At 36.4% G+C, this 24650-nt stretch overlaps 1 protein-coding gene across 1 annotated transcript in view; it reads left to right on the top strand.

Moving 5' to 3' along the window:
• Positions 1-1302: 1302 nt before the first annotated feature.
• Positions 1303-24650, top strand: part of NSMAF (neutral sphingomyelinase activation associated factor) — a 45033-nt gene continuing 21685 nt past the window's right edge. Inside the window, exons 1-17 of the mRNA XM_070747793.1 lie at positions 1303-1732; positions 6743-6832; positions 6915-6993; positions 7080-7144; positions 7244-7280; positions 9333-9383; positions 9812-9883; positions 12018-12065; positions 12163-12215; positions 12798-12927; positions 14278-14349; positions 14896-15004; positions 16597-16773; positions 18182-18261; positions 19541-19631; positions 19716-19779; positions 19886-19937. Of these exons, the coding sequence (XP_070603894.1) occupies positions 1680-1732; positions 6743-6832; positions 6915-6993; positions 7080-7144; positions 7244-7280; positions 9333-9383; positions 9812-9883; positions 12018-12065; positions 12163-12215; positions 12798-12927; positions 14278-14349; positions 14896-15004; positions 16597-16773; positions 18182-18261; positions 19541-19631; positions 19716-19779; positions 19886-19937 (1323 nt within the window). The 5' untranslated portion in view covers positions 1303-1679. The remainder of the gene's footprint in view (positions 1733-6742; positions 6833-6914; positions 6994-7079; positions 7145-7243; positions 7281-9332; positions 9384-9811; positions 9884-12017; positions 12066-12162; positions 12216-12797; positions 12928-14277; positions 14350-14895; positions 15005-16596; positions 16774-18181; positions 18262-19540; positions 19632-19715; positions 19780-19885; positions 19938-24650) is intronic.

Below are 24650 nucleotides of genomic sequence, written 5' to 3'. Positions count from 1 at the left end.
AACTCATATAGAGCCAAAATGAACAACTATTATAACCCCCTTCCCCATTTATATCCAGTTTTTCTTTCAGTTCAACCACAAACTCACCACTTATGGCTTATAATGGACCTCCCTTCTAAGCCTCCTCTTTGTTAGGATAAACATATTAATTTCCTTAGACTTTCACCATATAGATTAACCTAGACACCTTTGTTGTTCTTCTCTACACTCTTTCTAGGGTCTCAACATTACTATTGCTATTACTATTATTATCAGTATTACTACTACTATCATCACCATCATCATCATCATCACCACCACCATCATTATCATTATTTTGTATTGTGACTAGAACTGGATGCAATATTCCAGGTCTGGCCTCACTAGCGAAATACAGAGCAGTACTATCCTTCTCGTTATCTTGATATTATCCCTCTGTTGATGCAGTCTAGGATTATCCTGCTTCTGATTATGCAGCTGCAGCACACCTGGGGCCCTCACCACCACCACCACCACCACCAGATTTAATTTTTAACCACGGTACCTCATTTGCCTATACAGTATCTGATCCTTTCAAACCGCTCCAAACTTTACTGTAAAAAATACGACTTCAACAATCGAGTTGTCGAAGCGTGGAACTCATTACCGGACTCAATAGTGTCAACTCCCAACCCCCAACATTTCTCACTTAAACTCTCCACAATTGACCTCTCCAGGTTCCTAAGAGGCCAGTAAGGGGCGTATATAAGTGCACTGATGTGCCTATCGTCCCCTGTCCAATTGTCTTCCCTTACCTTATCTATCTATCTATCTATCTATCTATCTATCTATCTATCTAAATATATCTATCTATCTACACATATATACATACATATATCATATATATTCTCTCCTTATTTCTTATATCATATATATCCTCTTTTTCCTTCTATCTTTATATATATTACTTAATGCCTACTCTCTTCCATATGTATTGTATATTGGACAAAGAATAAAATAAATAAATAAATAAAAAAAACGTGCGCTAAGATGCCCATGGCTCAATTCCAGCTGCTCTGGGCACTAGTTCAAGAACTGAGCAGGTGGGAGGGAGGAAAAGAAAAGGCAGGGAAAAGCACAGCAAAGGTTTTTTCCCCCCTTCCCTGAGTTTTGCTTTTTTTCAAAACGATTTTGTCCAGATGTATCGGATGACAACTTCGACAACTTTCCAGGGAAACCGAAAGTTGTAATCCAAGCTTTTCGAAAGCTGCCTTTTTGGAGGGGAGGCGGGGTGGGTGTCATCAATTACAACACACATTATTGTTATACTCCACTCGGGTGCGCAGGCTGAACCGAGGTGGCGCTTGATTTTGCACCTTCTTTACACCGCAGGAAAATCTACTGCGAGTGTCCGAGTTTCACAGGGGAAGAGGGCAAGAAGAAGCCGTCAAAAGCAGGGAGCCATCACAGGCAGAGGATTCCCGATTTCCCAGCTTTCGAAAAGCAAGCCTGCCACAACGAAAACCGGCCCGGGAACGTGAACGGGGAAAAGTAAGATTCCCAACAAGCTGCGGGACCAGAGCCGGGGTGGATGTCCGGCTATAAATGGCCGGCGAGGGCTGCCTGCTGCCGGGCCCCTAGCGGCGAATGAAGTTTCTGCCTCTCGGCAAGTTCCTGGTGCAAAACAGAGGCGCTGCGGAAACCAGGGTCGGGTCAGCTCCATGGCCTTCATTCGGAAGAGACGGCGGGAGCCGGACCTCTACTCCAAAGAGAGGTGGGTGAAAACGCCCTGGGTACAAACGAGCGTCCATGTCCCCCGATAGGAAGGCGGCTACGGCAATGCCAGAGGACGAACAGAAAGCTCAGAAAGTTGGGCCGCTCTGAACCGCAGTAGCGTCTCTCCGCTAAGGGCAATGCGCTACGAGTAAACCCAAAGTATTCCAGCTGCTCTTGAGCCGGCTGGAAGCAGGAAGGGGACCCCGGCTCCAACGAACCACTGAATTCGCTTTCTTGCTCATTGGGTGCAAAGAAGCGAGAGAACCGGGAAAGATGGAGGGGGGGGATTGTGAAAGAAGGGACTCCTACTCGGTGTGTGTATACGTGTGTCTGTGCGTTGTTGCTTTTGCATAAAACCAGCGTAGCATCAACCTTCCTCGTGCTGCCCCGGTGCGTCCTATTGCGAGTCATAAATCTTGCAATGCGGAAGTGGCGTGGGGGACGATTGTCTCGGGACACTGCGGTGTTTCGCGCCGCGTGGTCCGTCCCCTTAAAGCTACAAAGGCTCCAATTCTCAAAACACGGCGATTGGGGCGTATAGGAACGATTTACGAATGGATTGCGCAAGATGTTGAACTAACATCCTTTTTAGCAATCCTCTTTCCCTCCGGATAAAATCGTAACCCACCCACCCCTCTGCTTCCCGTTTTCTACTGCTGTGGTGCAAGCCAACAAGATTGCTACTGCACTGCGTAAAGTAAACAAACTACGGTTTCATCAAAGCAATTTGCTGGGTTGTTCTGAAGACGATAACACTAAGCTAAACAGTGGATGTCTTCATTCCTGTTTGTGGTAGTGCAGTTGAACCAGTGAATAGAAAAGAGTGTAACTCTGGAACTTTACTTTCTCTATATCAATCTCCTTCAGTTTTGTCCTAGAGCTGATTTTGGAATAATGAAGAATGTTATGAAGTGTTTCATGGAGTATGTTTTTCTCATTATTAACTCAATGTGGAGATCAGGACCCCTTTGGGGGTCGAACCACCATTTTACAGGGATCGCCTAAGATCATGGAAAAAGACAAATTTCCCATTTGTGTTAGGAACTTTAAGCTTCCATTCTGGCGCCTTGTTAACATATTTTTACAATCCAACCAATCAGGCTTTAGATTGGAGGTGTCCCTCTGCCCTTCCTGCTAATCAGCTTAAAGCTCTGTTAGGAGAATTGGCACTAGACTTCTGGTTGGGAGTCACTACAACATGAGGAACTGTATTAAGGGGTCGCGGCATTAGAAAGGTTGAGAACCACTGCTGTAGAGAGTCCTCAATGTATGATCACAATTGAGCCCAAAATTAAAGTCCATAAGTCAAGGTACCCGGTGACGAGAAATAATTTTCTGTCCTTTTCCAGAGTGATGGTTAATGCCATGGCCATTAACTGAACCATATCCATTTTGGTGTTTTTATTTTCTGGAAACATGCATACAAAATCATGTGACCACAGAGCACCATAATAGATCTTAAAGCTAATCTGTCTGACATGCAGTCAACGATCAGCTTGGGCCTTCCTAGGAGGGAGATTGGAAGGGGTGCAAGTGGTATAATATATCTCAAAATCAGAGTACAAATGCCAAATACAAAAATAATGTATTAGCACCTGACTTGGGGATACAAGAACAAAAGAGCGGGATTTTCACCATGGTGTCACTACATGCACAACAACATTTTTTGTTGTCGTGGTGTTAGAAGAACATTTTGATCTGTTTTACGGCCAGGTAATTGAGCTCAGGTCACCAACTTGAAGTGGAGGTAGAATTTAGTTGATAGCAAACCAAAACTATGATTAAGCTCTTAAAGTGGCCACAAAATCAGAATGCTTTGATTAGTAATGTTTATAGCAATGGTGGGCCTTGTGAGGTATGTACATGTGTTAATTGAGCTGTTTTTGCAAAGTCTGGTGAGGAACCTCATCTCTTGCCCTACAAGATGTTGATCTTTTCTAGGTGTGGAATTTTATGAGGGTTTGGGGAACTGGTGTAGATGAGAAGTATTGTGGTTAGAAGATTTCTATATCTTTAAGAGATCTTACTTCCTGATTGCTGGTTTCAGCTAGCTTCCTGAGGAGGCTGCTTTGTTGATATCATCCTACATGGGATGAAAAGGTTTAAGTGATTTTATATGTGGTCATCATGGGAGGCTTGTGCCTGTGGAATAGATGGGGAAGGGGCTTGATGAGTGGCCTGGCTAGCAGAAATATCATGGAGGTTTTATCTCCCAACAGTGGCTGGATGCAAACACTTCCCATAGTCCTAGGTCATCAGGCCTACAATTGAGGAAAAAAGCCAGATTATTTACTTATTTGTTCTTTTTATTATTATTCTGTGATGGCACATTCTCAGATATTCTTCAGATTATTGTGGACATTCCAGTCAGTAAATATAACTAACAATTTTAGTGGACAGTTTTTAAATATGTTAATCATTCATACATATTGTTTGAAGGTTAGGCTCTAGGCATGAAATCTTAGGCTAAGGTTAAATCTGTTAATTCACCAACCGTTTTTGGAAGAGTGTTGCTATGTCCACTATAAACCAGTATCCATCTATGCTGGCTGGAGAATTCTGGGAGTTGAAGTCCACAAGTCGTAAAGTTTGAAGACCTCTGATTTAATGTTTCAAATTTCACTGGTGGTATAGTACAAACACTACTGCCCAGATCATCCTTAAATCAAGTACCACACACAACTTCAAAAATAGTAGTCTTGTTGTACTCTTGCTATTTTATCTCTTCCATGGAGACTCTGAGTAAAAAGAAAGAAGCTGTAACGCATGAGATTCAGGTTCTGTCATGACTGGGAAAGATCTTTGTGATGGGATCACATGTCAACATATTTTGAAATCATCTATGAAATCCTTTTTTAGTTTTTCATATGAACTGCATCCTTCAAAAAGAATGTAGATTTGTTTCTGTTATTAATCACATGAGAACAAAGCAGGACAGTAGAATAGAGGTCAATGCTCCCTAAAGAATAAACTACTAGAAGAAATAAAATTTATCATTTATCTTTTATGCTGAATCAATAATTAACTGGAAGTTTTTTAAAGACTCCGCTACATTATTGCTTATTGATGTTACAAACATGTTTTTTCCCTTAAATGGATACTTTTTCTTTATGCATCCATTTAGAAGTTAAAGTCAATGTTGCAGGTTTTTCCTAATGTTGCAGTTTTTTCCCAATGGATGAGAAAAAAAGACTTCATTGGGGAGGGTGGAGGTGGAAGATACAAGTAAAATTTGTTATGATTATCCAAACATTAAACATTTCCAACATTAAACATATTTTTGGTTATTACTGTTGGATGTGTATTTTTCTGTTTTGTTTTTCTGTTTTGTATTTTATTCCTATTTATAAAATACAATAAATATGTACATAAAAATATTATCCAAAATTTCTTCCCCCTGGATTGTTTACAAAATATTGTGCTGTGTGTGGCAAGTATCCTTAGTAATCATTTGCTTTTCTGATCTGAAACTAAAGCACTTCCAGCATGTGGTTTTTTAAACACATTAGTGAAGCAGATGACTTTCACTTCCATGCCAAACTACTTTTAACTTTTAGCCAGAAGATGCCTTCTTAGAACACATCTAGCTGCTCCTCATGGCTGTAAGTCATGACAGTTGTAACCATTACCTATTTTACATCACTGTTCCCTCTAGCGTACACAGGCGCGCGGGCACGCAACCAAAACCAAACCTCGCAGAGTTTTCCACCCTCTCATGGTGGAACCGACACCGTTTCTCCCCACTTGACAGCTGATCTGCACCTCCCAAGCTCTGTGGGCTCTCTACCTCAGGACGAACTTCTGCGCCCTGCCATGTGCCGGGGACAGAGGAAGCTGAGGGCTCCACTGCGAGTTTTAAAGAGAAAGGCAGAGGGAGGGCGAGGCAAGAGCTCTTGTTTGGGCAGTGCCACAGGAGTGTGTGTGTGTATCCTGTGGGGTAAGGAGGCGGTCGTTCCTGTTGCTCGGATGACGGCAGTGCCCAAACTGGAGCTCTTGCCTCACCCTCCCTCTGCCTTTCTCTTTAAAGCTCACGCTCAGCCCCCCCCCCCAGAAGGAAGAAAAATAAAGGGGTTATTGGATCAAACTTTGGACACTTGACAATGTAGTTATGATGGTGGCAATGTCCCAGGGTTATGTGAACATCTTTTGGGATCTTCTGACAAGCAATTGCAGGGATTCACTTAACGACTATGGCAAGAAAGGTGTTAAAGTGAGGTAGAACTCACTTAATAACCGTCTTACTCAGGAGATAGAAACGTTGGCCTCCATTGGGGTCAGAACAGGTCGAGGATTATCTGTCTGACCAGTGCACTCTTTTAGAAGTAGATCAGGAGTCCATTTTGAAGCTCCACAGAAAACACCTAGGGGGGAAGGCACATTGTCCTTGACTTACAATGGTTCATTTACTGACCGTTCAAAGTCGCAACGGCCCTGAAAAAAATGACTTATGCCCCTTTTTACACTTATGACCTTCGCAGCAGCCCCACGATCACGTTATCAAAACTTGGCCGCCGTTTCATATTTATGACCGTTGCTGTGTCTTGAGGTCACGTGACCCCCTTTTGCGACCGTCTCACAAACAAAGACAATGGGGGGGGAGCGGAGAAGCCAGATTTGCTTAACAACCAGGTTTCTAATTGATCCATAGGCAGGCATGAAAATGTGCCACTGAGACATTATACTTTTCCGCCCACACTGGAAGAAAATTAGAGGGAACATTGTTCTACATGCCACCTGTGGCATCCGTGGCATAAGTTTGCCATCACTGGGCTAGACTGTCTGGCAGCTCCTTATAAAAGGGATGGCTGTCAGACAGCCTCTGCTGGGTTCTAAATAGTTGCCAAATAAAGAGCTGTTGTTTTGAAGCCATTTTTGTCTGCATCTTTTCCATTCACCCTATCTAACACTTCGTAACTTTGAATAGTTGCTGTTCATAAATCTGTAATACGTATTAATAAAGCAGAGTTCCATAACACATGTTATTTTGTTTTTTGTTATTTACTTCTAGATTTTCCTTATTACTTCTTAATTTGGAAGAATACTACTTTGAACAACATACAGCCAATTACATTTTAAAGAAAGATACAAAGGGAATAAGGTATTACACTCTCTTCATAAAGGGGAAATTATCATTGTGCTGTATCAAAATTCTGCAATAACTTTGTTCTTCTGCTGCTTAGGAAAATTAAAGGATCATTTAAAATATGCTCAAAATCAGTGATATTCGAGCCTGATGAAATAAGCCACCCCATTATTAAGGTGAGTTGATGACTAAGTAATACCAAAAATTTTGGTTGGTTTTAATGTTAAACTCAAATGATTTTATTTCCTCTGAATTCACATAGATTCCTTTGAGAGATTGTATTAAAATTGAAGCACCAGAAGGGAGTGGGAATTATTCCTTTACAAGGTAAATGCTTTTAAAGATGTGTTAAATACATGTTTGTATTGTATTACAACTGAATTGTGTGATAATGTTATTTTCTTTTCTCCCAAATTTTTGTTTTAGTGATACTTCTGGGCAGATTACTATTTTATCTAGTCAAGTAAGTAATGAATAATCTAAAACTCCTTGTTTACATCTTTTTAAATGTTTAATTTTTAAATTAAAATGCAAATTCTTTTGAATTTGAAAGATTTTTCTAAGTTTTCCCATGATTTCTGAAAAGGTTTCTAATTCAGACCAAGCTCCATTTGTTATCAAATTTGTATTTTGCCAAGACAGTTTTGAAACCTTCACCATAATTCATGCTGTAAGTGACAGTGGAAAAATTACTCCAGGAGCAATGCTTAATAATGATATATTGGTTAACACCGCAGAGATAAATCAGATTTCTGTTGCTGCTGTATAAATGGATATAAGAGATTTGTCAAATAATAAGCATAATAATACATAAGGAAGGCCAATGAGGGTATTTAGTATGACATTAGGTGACTTCAGATCTGCTATTAGTGCAACAGTGCTACAGTGGAACATAAATCATGATGCTCATAAGTTAATCATCCCTAGTTGAACCCAGACTGAACAAAACTGGTTTGTGTCATGTGGATTCACCTGACCCTGTCAGAAAAACCTGTCAACTTTGAATAGCAAAGATTTTGCTGTGCCCCAGACTCATTATCTCAGGGAGGCAAAACATTTTTATCATAAATCTTTGCACAAACAAACATTTGTCTAAGTTCTTCAAAGCAGAATCAGAGAAAAGTAACAAATGGTATTTTAAACAAAAGATGAGATCTGATAGCTAATGCAAAATGGATATAAATGCATGCTTAATAAGTTCATAGGCAATAGGGAAGAAAATATTTTTATTTTCTTCATTCAGGGATAGACAAACAGCATGCTTGGAATGTAGGAAGTAAAATAATGCTGAAGATAAAATAACGGGAAGTTCAGATAAGAACATGAAGCCAAAAAGTACTTCTGTGCCAACAAAGATCAGAATGTATCAGAAGATCAAATATTGTCTTCAGTCGAGATCAGAATAACTAAAGCAGTGCACTTCCTAGTGGTACTGTATGGCTGAGAAAGTTGGACATTGAAGGATGGCTTTTAATTGCAGCTTTGATTATGGTTATTCAGAGTATCATGGGCTTAAAAAGCCAGTCAATTAGTGTTGGAAGGGGGGGGAAAGGAGCGAGGCAATGATTAATAAGCAAAAACTCTGCAGATAATGGACTAGAAAAAATAACTGCTTGGCATGATTGGGGGAAATGAAAAAAAGGGGAAGGCAATGGAGAAGGAAAAGAAAAGGATCACGAATATCACTTGAATGACCCTAAAAGAACAATAACTATGATTTTCCAGTATGCATGGAAAATGGCTGGCTAGATAATTCCAGGAGTTGAAGTCCACTCATCTTAGAATTTATTTATTTATTTATTTATTTATTTATTTATTTATTTATTTAATTAATTTTTATGCCGCCCTTCTCCTTAGACTCAGGGCGGCTTACAACATGTTAGCAATAGCACTTTTTTAACAGAGCTAGGCTATTGCCCCCACAATCCGGGTCCTCATTTTACCCACCTCGGAAGAATGGAAGGCTGAGTCAACCTTGAGCCGATGATGAGATTTGAACCGCTGACTTTCAAATCTACAAGTCAGCTTCAGTGGCCTGCAGTACAGCACTCTACCTGCTGCGCCACCCCGGCTCATTGTTGTTGAGGTTAAGAAACACTGAAATAGAGAAACAACAAAATGAAGGATGTTTGTCCATAAATCACTGGGATTTAGTCTTCGGAGAGGGGCGGCATACGAATCTAATAAATTATTATAAATTTTTATTATTATTTGTGTTTGACAATGTCACTAACTATAGAGAAACGTTTAGTTTTTAAATAAAGGCAAAGTGGAACTAGGGTCACAGTGAAATATCAGTCTACAATTTGGATTTGTTTTTTGTAAAAACTATTTTAAAATTAAATTGTAATTTTCATTTAAAATGAAGAGAAAAGGTTAGGAACATGAACTGAGGAGAAACTTTCTGAACAGTTGCCATTCGTTTTTTCATACTTTATAAGCCTACCTGCATTTCTGATAACAGCTATAGTATATTACAGGAAATAAGTACTAAACAAGTTATCCTTTTCTAAAGGCTTTTCTCACTAAAGAACAAAATATCATTGCACCATTTAAAACCGAAAGAGTAAGTATATACTCTTCCATTCGAAGAAAAAAAATTCAAATGTTATATAACTATATGATTTGTTTCTGAAAAAAATATCATTATAAAAATAAGTGTATGTTAGTGCTTAAACATAATCTTATTTTTAATGTAAAAGTATTACAGTGCCTTTTAATAGTTTAATATATGAACTGTTAAATAAAACTTTTTAGGCAAAATGTACAAACAATGTTTTATTTTCCAAATGTCATAAACAAGAAAACTAGTAAGAAGAAACTAGAAATGCAATACAGTAGCTGAATTAGAATATCAGAAATAACAGGGATTAAATCTAGAATTTGTTTGCATGGAATATAGATGCTAAACTCGATCTTTTCCTAGTTTGAAAGGGTTGTGTGTGGTGTGACTACAGTGGATATAATATAATTATAATTCTCCCTTTTTGTCAGGGTCAATCTAAATATGTATTTCAATTGGATGTTGCTGGAAAAGTCGAAGATGTCATACAAACGCTTCACCAAGTATGAGTAGTTGTTGGTTTTATTGCTGCCTGTACCATGGCATTTAGCTAATAAGTAAACTTTTCATCTAGTCAAATATTTGAAACAATTAACAAATGGTTAATTATTTTTCTTTTGCATGGATTAAATCAGCAGTGGGTTGCTCCTGGTTTGGCCTGGTTCTGCGAACCATAAGTGCTGGCAACAGGGGGTTCCACCCATCTGCTTGGTACACTTCTGCACATGTGCAGAAGCTTGTGTGTAGAAGCATTGCATGCACGCGAGAGGGAACTGGTACCAAAGGGGGTTTGAGCCCACTACTGGGTTAAATGAAGCTGATCATGATTACGCAATCCCATAGAGCAACCTCTAGCACAGATGCTGTTGAAAATTAGAAGACATGTAAAAAACCACATTTCTAGGCAATCAAACAAAGAAGAAGTTTATATCAGTTTCTTCTTCTTTTCATTTATAGCAGTAATGAGTACAATGGTACCTCTACCTAAGAACGCTTCTACTTAAGAACTTTTCTAGATAAGAACCGGGTGTTCAAGATTTTTTTGCCTCTTCGTAAGAACCATTTTCTACTTAACCCAAGGCTGGATAAACTTCCCAGGAAATTTGAGAGCGGCATGAAGGCCCGGCCAGTTTCCTGCCATTCGCCCTTTAATCCCGGCCATCTCGGGGTTTTTTGGGCTGCCAGAGGAATCTTTTGGTGGCGCTTTAGGAGGCTTTGGCAATCCAGAGCATTTTGAAGCATTTTCCTTTCTCTGGGTGCTTGGAGAGGGAATAAACCACTTCGCTGTGGTGACTCTCTCGCGCTGCAACCCATATACCCAGTGCAAGGTTGCCACCCAGAGCGTCTTGGTGTGGAAAGGCAAAAGGGAGTGCTTCGCCCTGGCTGGATCAACTCGGCTTCAGACAAACTGAGGAGTCACCACAGCAAAGGAAAGGCCCCAGCTACAAAGAGGAGAGGGGAGCCCTTTAGCATGGGAAAGAAGAGGAAGCAGGTAGCAGCAGCAGCAGCAGCAGCCACCTTTCCATCAAAGAAGCGGGAGGTTCTCCCCTCTCACCCACCTGGGTTTCTCTCTCTGGCTTAGTGTATGGGAGGCAGCCTCATGCCTGGTGTATGGGAGGTGCGTGCCCCTCCTCGCCACCTCAGAGTCCCTGGTTTTTTTTAAGCCTTAAAATTTTGGATTTTTTGGATTCCCTTCACCTCCACCTTCTTTCTTCGGCAGCGACTGTCCTCCTCTTCTTCCTCCTGTTCCCATCCAAATTCCGAGCTTTTATTTTCTTCCTAATGGGTTTGCATGCATTATTTGCTTTTACATTGATTTCTATGGGAAAAATTGCTTCTACTTACAAACTTTTCTACTTTAGAACCTGGTCACGGAATTAAGTTCTTAAGTAGAGGTACCACTGTATATCTCTGCTTAGAAAAATAAGTGCTACTAATCATGTAGCAGCACCTAGCTAACTTTGAGTGATCTTGAAAACGCTAAGCAAAAATGTGGCCTGATTTCTATTTACATGGGAAAATTTCTTGGCTGTTGGCTTCGCTGAAAAACTGAAATAATATTACAGAAGAAGGCAGTGTCAAAATCATTTTATATCTCTGTCAATGAACCTGCATGGATGTGGCACCAGAGTCAAACTTGAATCAAGGGAAACATTGCTGCTGGCAATAAGTACAGATTGGGACAAAATTCTTATGAATGCACGCATGTGGATGGATGTATAAAAATCTTGATAAAGTTAAAAATTTTAAGAATATATATCAATAATTGACCTTTCAGTAAACTCTTTGTTTATTGTGGTATCCTACTTATGGAAACTTTTGCTACACTTCTTAAGTTTTATCAATTCAAAAAGTGATTAAGAAGGTTAATAGTTTTTAGTAGTTGTTATTGGAGAGGGGGCTCTTGATATTAAAAGGGGTTCCTGGGGGGAATACATGTGATTCTAAAGTTATGAATTGTGACTCTTGATCTATGATTTATAATTATACTCTCGTGATATATGTCTGTAGATAAAAATGGATATAATGCAAAATTGGTAATTCTGACAGAAGGTCTCACTTGTATCTCTGGACTTCAAATTCCTTGTCTCTATGAAAACTTCTAAATTTCACTTGATTGCTTCTGTTTTTTACCAGTTATACCGAGCATCACACCTGGACAAGCTAGGGGACCAGACTGCTATGGTAAATATGTACTAGAGATGCAGTATTAATGGAGGGATTAATGTGACAATCCTATTTGCATTTAAAATATAAAGCTGTTGTTATTATTTTAAATCAGATAACTGCTATTCTACAGTCACGTTTGGCCAGAACATCATTTGATAAGAACAGGTATGTTTCTCTATGTTGGTTGAGGAAAAATCTCATCTCTGCACTCTTAGTTTCTTTTAAAAAATTAACATGCTTAGGAAAATATGAAAGCAAAGAGTAGATAGCAATAGGAATTTATGTGTTGACTAACACCGATTTGCAATGTTTTATATATGTTTCTCTTGCTGTGCTAAATTCTGAATTTTTGAATTGCTTATTTCTGTGACAAAATAAAGATACCCAAAGAAGTCTAAAATATGCTTGGAGACCTCCTGTATTGGTTCACATTGTATTCTTCTGCAGTCAGACAGGAAGGAGGAAGGGGAGGGGGGATCTTGTTTTCACCATATTATCTTTGCAAAGACTTTATTATCTGGTCTTAGATCTCTTGAAATGTTTTTGCAAATATGTTTAATTTTTAGGTGGACTATAGCTTCTAATATGCTAACCAGCAAAAATTGCATTTACTGTAAAATAGATTTCATGCTGGTTGTTATTGTGTGTGTGTGTGTGTGTGTGTAAAAGTGTGATAGAAAACTCTGGGCTCTACCGATAAGGAATAAATAGAAAGTGATGCTGAGCATTTCCTCTTTATTTGAATAGATTTCAGAATGTTTCTGAAACGCTGCATATGGAATGTAAAGCAGAAATGGTCACCCCATTAGTAACTAATCCAGGACATGTATGCATCACTGATGCAAACCTGTATTTCCAGCCCCTCAATGGCTATCCTGTGAGTAATTTGCATTTTCTAATCTGCTGCTATTTAAATCTTGTTAAGAGTGCTAGCAAAATGTTCTCTAAGTTTATACAGTGTGTTCTTTATTTGGCCCTCAAATCAAATCTTTTTAAAAATACTGTATTTTAAAAATACAGTAATTTTTCACGGGGGATGCGTTCCAAGACCACCCATGAAAAACAAATTTCCGTGAAGTAGAGGAAATATAGTTTTTTATGTATTTAATGAGTACAGTATTTGGACTTTAAAAACCTACCATTTGCATTAAACAGTCATTCTATAATGTTTCTCAGCTGGAACTACATGTGATATCCTACCAGTTTCTTTAATAGTAGTACTGTAGAATATGTATTTTGAATTTTTAAAATTCATAAAATAGTAGTACTGTAGAATAATTTTATGAATTTTTAAATTTTTTAAAATTTTCAATGGATTTAAGCCCCCTTTGAAAACCCGTAAAGTAACGAATCCGCAAAAGATCAACCGCGAAGTAGCGAGGGATTACTGTATCAATGTTATAATTAAGGATAACAATATTAAAGCACACACACAAGTACTGATCAGTCAGTACACTACCCTATCAGTGGCAGTCCTGGGTCATTTCCTAATTGATGAATTATCGCATTGGAGTAATCTAACTATTGTGTCAAAGTAGCAATAAAGAGGACAGTATGATATCACTTCAATATGACTCCAATGATGCCACGAAGATGGTATGAATTATTAAATAGAAAATAGTCTTAATTGCTATTCTGTTACACACTGATGATTCTGGAGAACACAAGAATTCGATTGCTTGGGCTTGTATATGTGGATTTCCATTGTATTTGAGATCCATCTGGCTTTTCTGCTGTATTTAAGTTAAACACTTCTATCTGTTGTCAAGGTTCCATACTATCTCAATTAATTAAGAAAGCCAAAATGTTCTTGCTATGATGCAACAAACTAGAAAGTAGATTAATGTATTTCCTTGTGGGAAGTCATATCTTCTGGTCACTTGTATTCGTTCACTTATCTTACATAAAGTTTCTATAATGTGAATCTGTTCTTAACCTCAAGAAGTTGGCTTAATTTTTAATTAGCTTCTCCAGATAACAAATAGCTGTCTATTTCCAGAACACATACAGATTATTGAACAATGTCAGAAATTGCCTCTCTAAATTAAGATAATTGATCCATCCTCATTTTTAAAAAATCCTAACAATCTTCCAAAATAGTGTGTTCTTGGATATAATGTTGAGGCTCTTTGTTGATAAAGTGCTAGAGAAGAAAATGCATCTTCTATCTAGAACATGTGACCAAAACTGGAAGAAATGTGTCATCTTTTGACTTCTTTCCTTATAGAAACCTGTGGTACAAGTAACACTGCATAGTGTCAGACGCATCTATAAAAGAAGACATAGCCTATCACCTTTGGTAAGATAATACTTGCCTTTGATCCTTGGTATCATAGATGTACTTCATGGGTTTAAATTTAGCTATTTCAATTCCTTAGGAAACAAGTATTATATACTTGTTTTATTTTATACTACTATTTTATTATATACTACAAAATCATTCTGGATTTGGTGGTCTCTGTTTTACACAACTGATACAAAATTACTATTTGATTGAATTTCCTAGCAGTTAGTTTATAGAAAACCATTGAACGCATGAATACCTGATATAATCATAGGGGTTTTTTTAAAGTGTATTTCTTGTGGAAAACTAGATTATTGCTTTGATCTTGGAAGTATTTTGGTAGTGATCAGACATTAATTTAAATTAATTAATACCAATTAATTTAAATGGTATGAAGTGCTTGCCTAGTAAAAATAAATCAATTGCAATGGCTTTTTATGCTATAAAAATAATTAGACATCATTTTTGTTATTGTGAAAACAATAAGAATTGGATATCTATGCTTAAGATAGATCCTGGTTAATTCAGTAATTTTGTTTACTTTGTTTTTTAACTTTCAAGGGTCTGGAAGTATTTTGCACTGAGAATGATTTATGTTCAGACATCTATTTGAAATTCTACAACACTGAGGACCGAGATAATGTCTATTTCTACGTGTCAACATATTTAGGTTTCAACAACAATTCTAATAAATAATGTGTATGTGTGTGAGGGGAAGGTGGGGAGAGAAAGAATCTGACTAACTTCAGCTTTTTTTAAAGATTTAGTTTTTATAGAAGATTGAATGTAATACATATAAAAAGAACTCTTTATTATTTTGTGGAGAGACTTAGCAGATTCTTACTTTAAATTTGTGTATGATTAGCAGAAAAAAGCCATTGAAAGATGAAAATCGGGTATGTTATCATTTGATAATATCATTTGTCTAAATAATCAGAAAAGCACTTTTAATAGAAGGTAGGAAAATATGCAAATTGGGACAAATAACAAAGATTAGGTATATATTTTGATTAAGGCTTCCATTACCTATGCTCTTAGCCTTAGCCAATAATATTTAGATAAGCATTGCATATCTCTTCATAAGCTGATGTCAAAATTCAGCAAACCAAGCCAAATCATAAATGTGGTAGTATTAGAATAACTCAGCAGTACCAGCAACTCTTGTGCCTGAAGCAATGTTTTCTCCTACAATCTTTGTATTTGCCTATCTTTGAATCTCAGACAGTATGCATAAAAATTAAGTGGAACATGAAACAGACCTATAATTAATTTGCATGAAATCTAATTTTCCCACAGGAAATTTATTTTTAAGAGTCAGCAACATATCTACTAGGAAAGCAGGCATAACATCCAGATAAATCTTCATCTATGTAGAAGAAGAAGTGGGACAGTCCCTATAGCATCTCTTTAGCACTTTGTCATGGTTGCAGGAGCTGTTGCTTTTCTCCAATATTTGATCTGATTTCAGTCAATACTGTTGGAAAAATTTTCATAATGCAACCATGCTGGCTCCTGACACAACATTTGAAACAGCAGATATAAATAGACATTAGAATCGATTGTTTCTAATATAGATCTTGAGACTCATGAAAAGCCTGAAACTTGAGCTCAGATTATTTAGTACACTATCACAAACAATGTTGGAATATAGGAGGGCAGCTATGTATGGTGCAATCTAAAATCAAATGAGGTATGAGCATGGTCAGTGGGCTACTAAAAGACAAATCTAGTTTGGATTAAGAGCAGTGCATCTGTTTATAGAGTCAGGATAAAGAAGGATAAAGTCCTTAAAGAAAGATTAAACAAACTATAATAATTATATAATTATTTTATTCCCATCATACATAATTATTTTATTCCTATCATAATATATTAATTCATATATTTTAATGCAGGCAGATCAACTTTTCAATCATCACCCATACCTAGATTCTCATTGTCAGCTTCTTTTGTCATGAAATTTCCATGGAAGACAACAGCTTAGAGGACAATTACTAGTGGAGTATTGCTCTTAATAATAACTCATTTTTATATTATAACACAGACATATATAGAATAGGATGGCAAGATAATTATTTTGTGGGGAATAGCTTCTTCCATTTCTCATAAATCTGAATCCTTGCTTTCATACCTGCCTTATCTGAACAATGATGAACTATGGTTCTATAAGCCTTGTAGAAATTCAGCCTAATACAAGAGCCTTAATTACAAATTACATTAATTTGTTATTAGCATTCTGTTTCATTTTCTGTATCCTTCTAGAAAATCATATTACGGAGCACACCGCAGAGAGCTACATGTTACAATGGCAACGAGGGCATATCTCAAACTACCAGTACCTTCTTCATCTCAATAATCTGGCTGATCGGAGTTGCAATGATCTTTCTCAGTACCCTGTCTTTCCATGGATCATAGCAGATTATTCTAGCTCAGAACTAGGTAAGATTTCTTTGGAGACAAGCAAAGTAAATGCAATAGGACAATCCAGATCAGGTACCCTATGCAGTTGGCCACTTGTGCTGTCAGTTCATTTTCTCAAACTTCTGTTTCCAAAATGGAATAGTGTTTAGTAGCAACATCATTTTCAGTATCAGTATATAAACTTGATTTTTTTTTAAAGTTGCACGCACTGCTGCTTACTTTGCTACATTTAGACTTTCAAATGAATCCTCAAGGAAATACAAGTCAGTAAACATTAATAACAACCTGAGGCAGGAAGATAAGAAATTCAGTAAGTACTGTTGCAAAAATCCATTCATTTCAATTAAAGTTGCATAGAGTTTCACAGCCTGCCTGCAGCATGAGTACTAACTTTGACACGTTATTCATAGAAAGCAAGGATCTTGAATAGTGGTTGCGTATATGTTTTCTGCTTATCTAAGAAAAGAACTAAATAAGAGATGTTAGCATTTTTTAAAGTGATTGCACCTTTTCAGTATGGTCTGAAATAAAATTGCTTGCTATCTAAAATCCAAAAATCTAATTTCTATGCATTTTTCAACTTGAAGAAAGCATAAAAATGTATATTTTTCCAAAATAGCATGCAAAAACTAAAATAGCCTAAAATGGATAATAATGAATAGAAAATATTGAATGACTGAAACTTCCAGAAAACATGTACCAGTATTTTATTTTTAAATCGGTTATTTTAAAATAAATTTAAAAAGAATCTAAATAATATATATATATATATATATATATATATATATATATATATATATATATATATATATGTACATCTATTATAAAACCCCATTAGATTTTGTTTGCAAAACATTTGTCCAATTTATAGTTTTATTATATTTTTCATAGTGGTAATAAGTTCTGAAAAAATGTTAAAATATTAAAACATAAAATAAAGAACTTAAAATACTTTTTTATAAAATAAAAATCTTTTCATGAAGTATTTGCCTTTTGGGTTTAAGAAGCTAATTTAAAAATTGGAACTGTGGTATCATATATGTACCATATATGCTTGCCCATTTGATTGTGACGTGAAAATTGAGCTAATTTTTCCATAAAATGATATATTTGAAGATGAAAAAAACCTTTTCTACCAAAGTAACTACAGCGTAGGTATCTACAAAACCAAAAATGTTCAGTGAAGGCTTTCCTCCTACACTGAAATTATTGGATTCCTCTCTGACTTATAGCTAAATATGCAAACACATTAGTCCAAAATCTTCCCAAGGATTTCAATTATGCTTTAAAGACTGATGAAGAAAGCATGTTTCCTAATTAATCCTAATTCGATATTTTAAGTTTTGTTCATATGCATTAGAAAATAAAATTGTCATACCATTGTTAATAATATGGTATATGTTTACAAATGTTCTTTTCTTTATAGATCTAACAAATCCTGAAACTTTTCGTGACCTTAGTAAACCTGTAGGTGCACTAAATAAAGAAAGATTAGAAAGATTACTGGTATGTAGAAAAACACTTTGTTTGTATATTTGCAGGTGTTTTTGTGTGTAAATTAGTTTAATATGTTGAAACAACTTTTTTGTTTACTATATTTAAAGTATTGTTTTCTTTCAAATGAAATATTTCAATTTGTTCTAAAAGAAAGATGCAAAAGTATTCGAACAATTGGTTTTAAAAGTAATTGTTAAAGAATGTACCTTTACCTGTATACATTTGAGAGAGTTTAATTTCAGGTGGGATGGGAGGGTCTTTACTTGGTGAAAGTATCCAAATGTGAATACAAGCATATGCATTGATAGAAAGTGAAAAAACTATAAAAGGAATGAAGATCCAGTGGCCCTTCAGGTGTTCCTATGCTAAAACTCCCAACAACTCCATCACTGCACATGTATTATTAAGCAAAGTTGCTGTTTTTTGTGGTTCAGCAACATTTAGAATGTTTTTCTCAAGTCTGTAGTAGAATATAATTGGCTACTATCTAGGTATAAAGAGCAGCATAGCTCAAAGGTTTATAGGTGATAGACACTTCTCAAAAAAATAAAGGGAACACTTAAACAACACAATATAACTCCAAGTAAATCAAACTTCTGTGAAATCAAACTGTCCACTTAGGAAGCAACACTGATCGACAATCAATTTCACATGCTGCTGTGCATATTCAACTTTGTTCAGAATAAAATATTCAATGAGAATATTTCATTTATTCAGATCTAGGATGTGTTATTTGAGTGTTCCCTTTATTTTTTTGAGCGTATATTTCGGTTAAACCTGTTAGACTATCAATAAAAGATTAAGTTAAATATGTGACTATTTATAACTAATTTTATGATTATGTAAGCCTATTTTACCTAAACATTTCAGTATATACGACAGAAGGGTGCAAAAGACTAGTTTAGAATATCTTTCTAAAGTTTTCATATGCAGGTTGCATTGATTTGATAGGTATTTTTTCAAATATTTTAGGATCAGATTATACTGTGCATATAAACCTTTTGTTTTACTGGAAACAGGGAAGAATTCATCCAAGTGCTGCTGGAGTCTAGCATGTTTCTGCAAAATAATACATTTTGTACTTGTTCCCTGTAGCAATCCACTGAGATTGAATACTGTATATGGTTGTATCAGTGACTCATTTCAATCATTGTGGAACAATGTGCACAAAAAATGAAGTGCTGACACAGTTTTTAATATAAACTCCATGTAATTACTATAGAAGAATGTTATCATTGAATTTATTCTCTCCATTTCCCACCTCTCTTTTTTCCCCCTTTCTCGATAGGTACGTTATCAAGAAATGCAAGAACCAAAGTTTATGTATGGCAGCCATTACTCATCACCAGGTTATGTCCTCTTTTACCTGGTCAGAGTTGGTAAGTTATGATCAGACATATTTCAGAGAATGTCATTATGTTACTTGATTGAACATATGTATCTAACCTCTTTCGTTTTTACAGCACCAGAGCATATGCTTTGCTTACAAAATGGAAAGTTTGATCATCCTGACAGAATGTTCAACAGGTTAGTTTTGAATCTCACAATTAGTTCAGGTAACTTTTTTGTTTGTCATATTTATAATGTAAACTTTAAACAACAACTTGTTATTATCTGTACTATTCTTATCTAGTATTGCAGAAACCTGGAAGAACTGTTTAGTTGGAGCAACAGACTTCAAAGAGGTAAATAATATTCTTGTACTTCAATCTATAGTAATTGGCTTCCTTTATGTAACATAGAAACATAGAAGACTGACGGCAGAAAAAGACCTCATGGTCCATCTAGTCTGCCCTTATACTATTTCCTGTATTTTATCTTACAATGGATATATGTTTATCCCAGGCATGTTTAAATTCAGTTACTGTGGATTTACCAACCACGTCTGCGGGAAGTTTGTTCCAAGGATCTACTACGCTTTCAGTGAAATAATATTTCCTCACGTTGCTTTTGATCTTTCCCCCAACTAATTTCAGATTGTGTCCCCTTGTTCTTGTGTTCACTTTCCTATTAAAAACACTTCCCTCTTGAACCTTATTTAACCCTTTAACATATTTAAATGTTTCGATCATGTCCCCCCTTTTCCTTCTGTCCTCCAGACTATACAGATTGAGTTCACTAAGTCTTTCCTGTTACGTTTTATGCTTAAAGACCTTCCACCATTCTTGTAGCCCGTCTTTGGACCCGTTCAATTTTGTCAATATCTTTTTGTAGGTGAGGTCTCCAGAACTGAACACAGTATTCCAAATGTGGTCTCACCAGCGCTCTATATAAGGGGATCACAATCTCCCTCTTCCTGCTTGTTATACCTCTAGCTATGCAGCCAAGCATCCTACTTGCTTTTCCTACTGCCCAACCACACTGCTCACCCATTTTGAGACTGTCAGAAATCACTACCCCTAAATCCTTCTCTTCTGAAGTTTTTGCTAACACAGAACTGCCAATGCAATACTCAGATTGAGGATTCCTTTTCCCCAAGTGCATTATTTTATATTTGGAAACATTAAACTGAAGTTTCCATTGCTTTGACCATTTATCTAGTAAAGCTAAATCATTTACCATATTGCAGACCCCTCCAGGAATATCAACCCTATTGCACACATTAGAGTCATCGGCAAATAGGCAAACCTTCCCTACCAAACCTTCCCCTATGTCACTCACAAACATATTAAAAAGAATAGGATCCAGAACAGACCCTTGTGGCACACCGCTTGTATCCTGTCTCTGCTCAGAATACTTGCCATTAACAATAACTCTCTGATGTCTACGCTTCAGCCAGCTTGAAATCCACTGAACTATCCAGGGATTAAGTCCAATCTTCACTAATTTATCTATTAGCTCTTTATGTGGAACCGTATCAAAGGCTTTGCTGAAGTCCAGGTAGGCAATATCCACGGCACCACCTTGATCCAACACCTTTGTGACATAGTCAAAGAAATCAATGAGATTAGTCTGACATGATTTGCCTTCAGAGAAGCCATGCTGATTTGGGTCCATGTTGCTGTTTGAGATGCTGCAGATATGTCCTCTAAAAATGAATTTCCATTTAATATGTCTAGGAAGTTACTCCAGCTTTTAGGGCTATCATCTCTAGTTATCATCTCTAGTTATTAAACTAAGTTAATAAATGATATTGGACTACTTCTAAAGACCTGTAGTTAGACATGACAGCAATAGATTCAATGTGGCAAGCTGAAATATAGTTTATTATTCACCAAGAATTTTGCTGGAGAGATGCTTCATGTTATCATATCACAATAACTATGTATTTTTCAGAGTATAAGATGCACCAGAGTATAAAACGCACCTTAGTTTTGGGGGAGAAAAACAAGGAGAAAAGGCCTCTGCCTCCCAGCAATTTGTCAAACAGCAAACAGCACAGATGATATACACTGTTTGCTGTGTATTTCAGTGCATATATGTCTGACCCATAGAAAAGAATGGGAGAAATCTACATTATGGCAGTATATTAATCCCAGAAAGTTTTCTTAAATGTAATCACCCAAACTCCTCCCAATTATTTAAATAGATCTACTCCAAACATGACTGAGAGTTTAACTCAGCTGCCTTATCTTAATACTAAAACAGGACACTGTTACATTTCAGATTATACTTTTAGAGATCTTTAAAATTGATGTGGCTTTCTGGAATTATTCTCTATTACCGTATATACTCGAGTATAAGCCGAGTTTTTTAGCCCCAAAAATGGGCTGAAAAACACAGCCTCGGCTTATACTCGGGTCATTGACAAAGTCACCACACGAGGGCGCCATTGCTTGAGCCAGAGCGAGGAGGCACCAGCTTTTGTTCCCTCTGGCACGCCGTAGTTCCTCTCCCTAGCTCAAAGAAGGCAGCCATTTGCAATGGTGAGTCGGATTAAAAAGGCCCCCTGCTGTCAGATTCTCCTCCCCCTCCTTTGAAAGGATTTAAACTGTTTAAAAAATGGTATTTTGTGGTAGTTGCTGTCCTTGCTTGGATAGGATCTAATAATGTGTTATGAGGCAGAGCTAGACAGGAATTCTTTTTCTATCTGTCTATCTTTCTATCTATCTATTTTTCTATCTATCTATTTTTCTATCTATCTATCTATCTATCTATCTATCTATCTGTATCTATTTCTTTCTATCTATCTATCTATCTATCTATCTATCTATCTATCTATCTATCTATCTATCTATTTTTCTATCTGTCTGTCTATCTTTATATCTATCTGTCTATCTATCTATCTATTTTTCTATCTGTCTGTCTGTCTGTCTATCTATCTTTCTATCTATCTATTTTTCTATCTAACTATTTTTCTTTCTATCTATCTATCTATCTATCTATCTGTATCTATTTCTATCTATCTATCTATCTATCTATTTTTCTATCTGTCTGTCTGTCTGTCTATCTATCTTTCTATCTATCTATCTATTTTTCTATCTGTCTGTCTGTCTGTCTATCTATCTTTCTATCTATATCTATCTATCTATCTATCTATTTCTATCTATCTATCTATCTATCTATCTATCTATTTTTCTGTCTGTCTGTCTATCTATCTTTCTTTCTATCTATATCTATCTATCTATTTCTATCTATCTATCTATCTATCTATCTATCTATCTATTTTTCTGTCTGTCTGTCTGTCTATCTTTCTATCTATATCTATCTATCTATCTATCTATCTATCTATCTATCTATCTATCTATCTATCTATCTATTTGGTTTTCTATGCTGATAACCTCACAGCAGCTAATGCTGAAGCTCTTCTTTGGAGACACTTATTTGTTTGTTTGTTTGTTTGTTTATTTATTTAATTGGATTTGTATGCAATCCCTCTCCAAGGACTCAGGGTGGCTCACAGCATATATAAAAACAGAACAATAATGTAAATCCAAGTAATGATGAGAAGGAATCCAGTTTTGAAGGATTTTAACTCTTAGGTTTTAGCTTTGTTCCTGATCGAGCTACTTTTTTTACTTTTTAATTTATTGTTAATATTGTTAATTTGTTTACCCTCTTTTAAATTTACAGAGCTAGTTTACTGGTTTTCTTTAAAATAAATATTCTAAAACATGTCTCAATTAATGTAATTTTATTGTTTTCCATTTTTATAAGTTACCAGTAGCCACTGCATTTTCTAACCTCGGCTTATACTCGGGTCAATACGTTTTCCCAGTTTTTGTGGCAAAAATTGGTGCCTCGGCTTATACTCGGGTCGGCTTATACTCGAGTATATACGGTATTTAAAAGAAGATACAACAGCACTGGTCTTCTTAAGATCAAGCATTTATTTTAAAAAGCTTCTTTATTTTGTTAAGTTAATAATAAAGCAGCCTTTAAAAAATAAATCTAACAATTTAAACTTTCTATAGGCATTAATAATAATAATAATAATAATAATAATAATTATTATTATTATTATTTATTAGATTTGTATGCCGCCCCTCTATGAAGACTCGGGCGGCTCACAACAGTAATAAAAACAGTATAACAATGGAACAAATCTAATAATAATTATATAAAAAACCCCAACTGTTAAAAACCATACAACACATACATACCAAACATAAAATATAAGAAAGCCTGGGGGAGATGTCTTAGTTCCCCCATGCCTGGCAATATAGGTGGGTCTTGAGTAACTTGCGAAAGACAAGGAGGGTGGGGGATGTTCTAATCTCCTCTGATTCCAGAGGGCCGGGGCCGCCAAAGAGAAGGCTCTTCCCCTGAGGCCCGCCTCCTTGCAGCAAAAAAACAAACAGCCAGTTTCAGCACAGTCTTATCCCTCCAGCAATTTGCCTCCATGCAGCTTTAGTTTCACTTTCATTTTAGCATGTGGGCTTGCCAGCAACTTCTATCAATCAGCTAAGTGTCAGAAAGCAGATAATCAGTGGCTTGTGCTAAGCAGGCTCTGCTGCTGTTTGCTGAGAGGAGGTAAATTGCTGGCAGGCAGAGACCAAAGAGTGGGGGTAAATGGGTGGTGCTACGTTTTGTGTATAGGATGCACCCAAGTTTTCACCCTCTTTTAGGGGGGTAAAATGGTGCGTCTTATACTACGAAAAATATGGTAATGATGAGCCTGATGCTCTAGAGTATTATCTAAACATCTACTACTTCCAGCAGAGGTGGTTGGTAAATCCACAGTAACGGAATTTAAACATGCCTGGGATAAACATATATCCATCCTAAGATAAAATACAGGAAATAGTATAAGGGCAGACTAGATGGATCATGAGGTCTTTTTCTGCTGTCAGTCTTCTATGTTTCTATGTTTCTACTAGATCTATAGTAATAAAAACAGGAGTTTAAATCAACATTTAAAGCACAAAGATATCTTCTACACTGAAAGTTGGTAATTAAATATTCCGTACTATGGCTAGGTAGAACTATAGATTACATCAAGTGCTACCATGATTAAA

The sequence above is a fragment of the Erythrolamprus reginae genome, chromosome 3, assembly GCF_031021105.1.
Source record: "Erythrolamprus reginae isolate rEryReg1 chromosome 3, rEryReg1.hap1, whole genome shotgun sequence".
NCBI classification, from domain to species: domain Eukaryota; kingdom Metazoa; phylum Chordata; class Lepidosauria; order Squamata; family Dipsadidae; genus Erythrolamprus; species Erythrolamprus reginae.
This window is presented reverse-complemented; position numbering and strand designations above follow the sequence as displayed.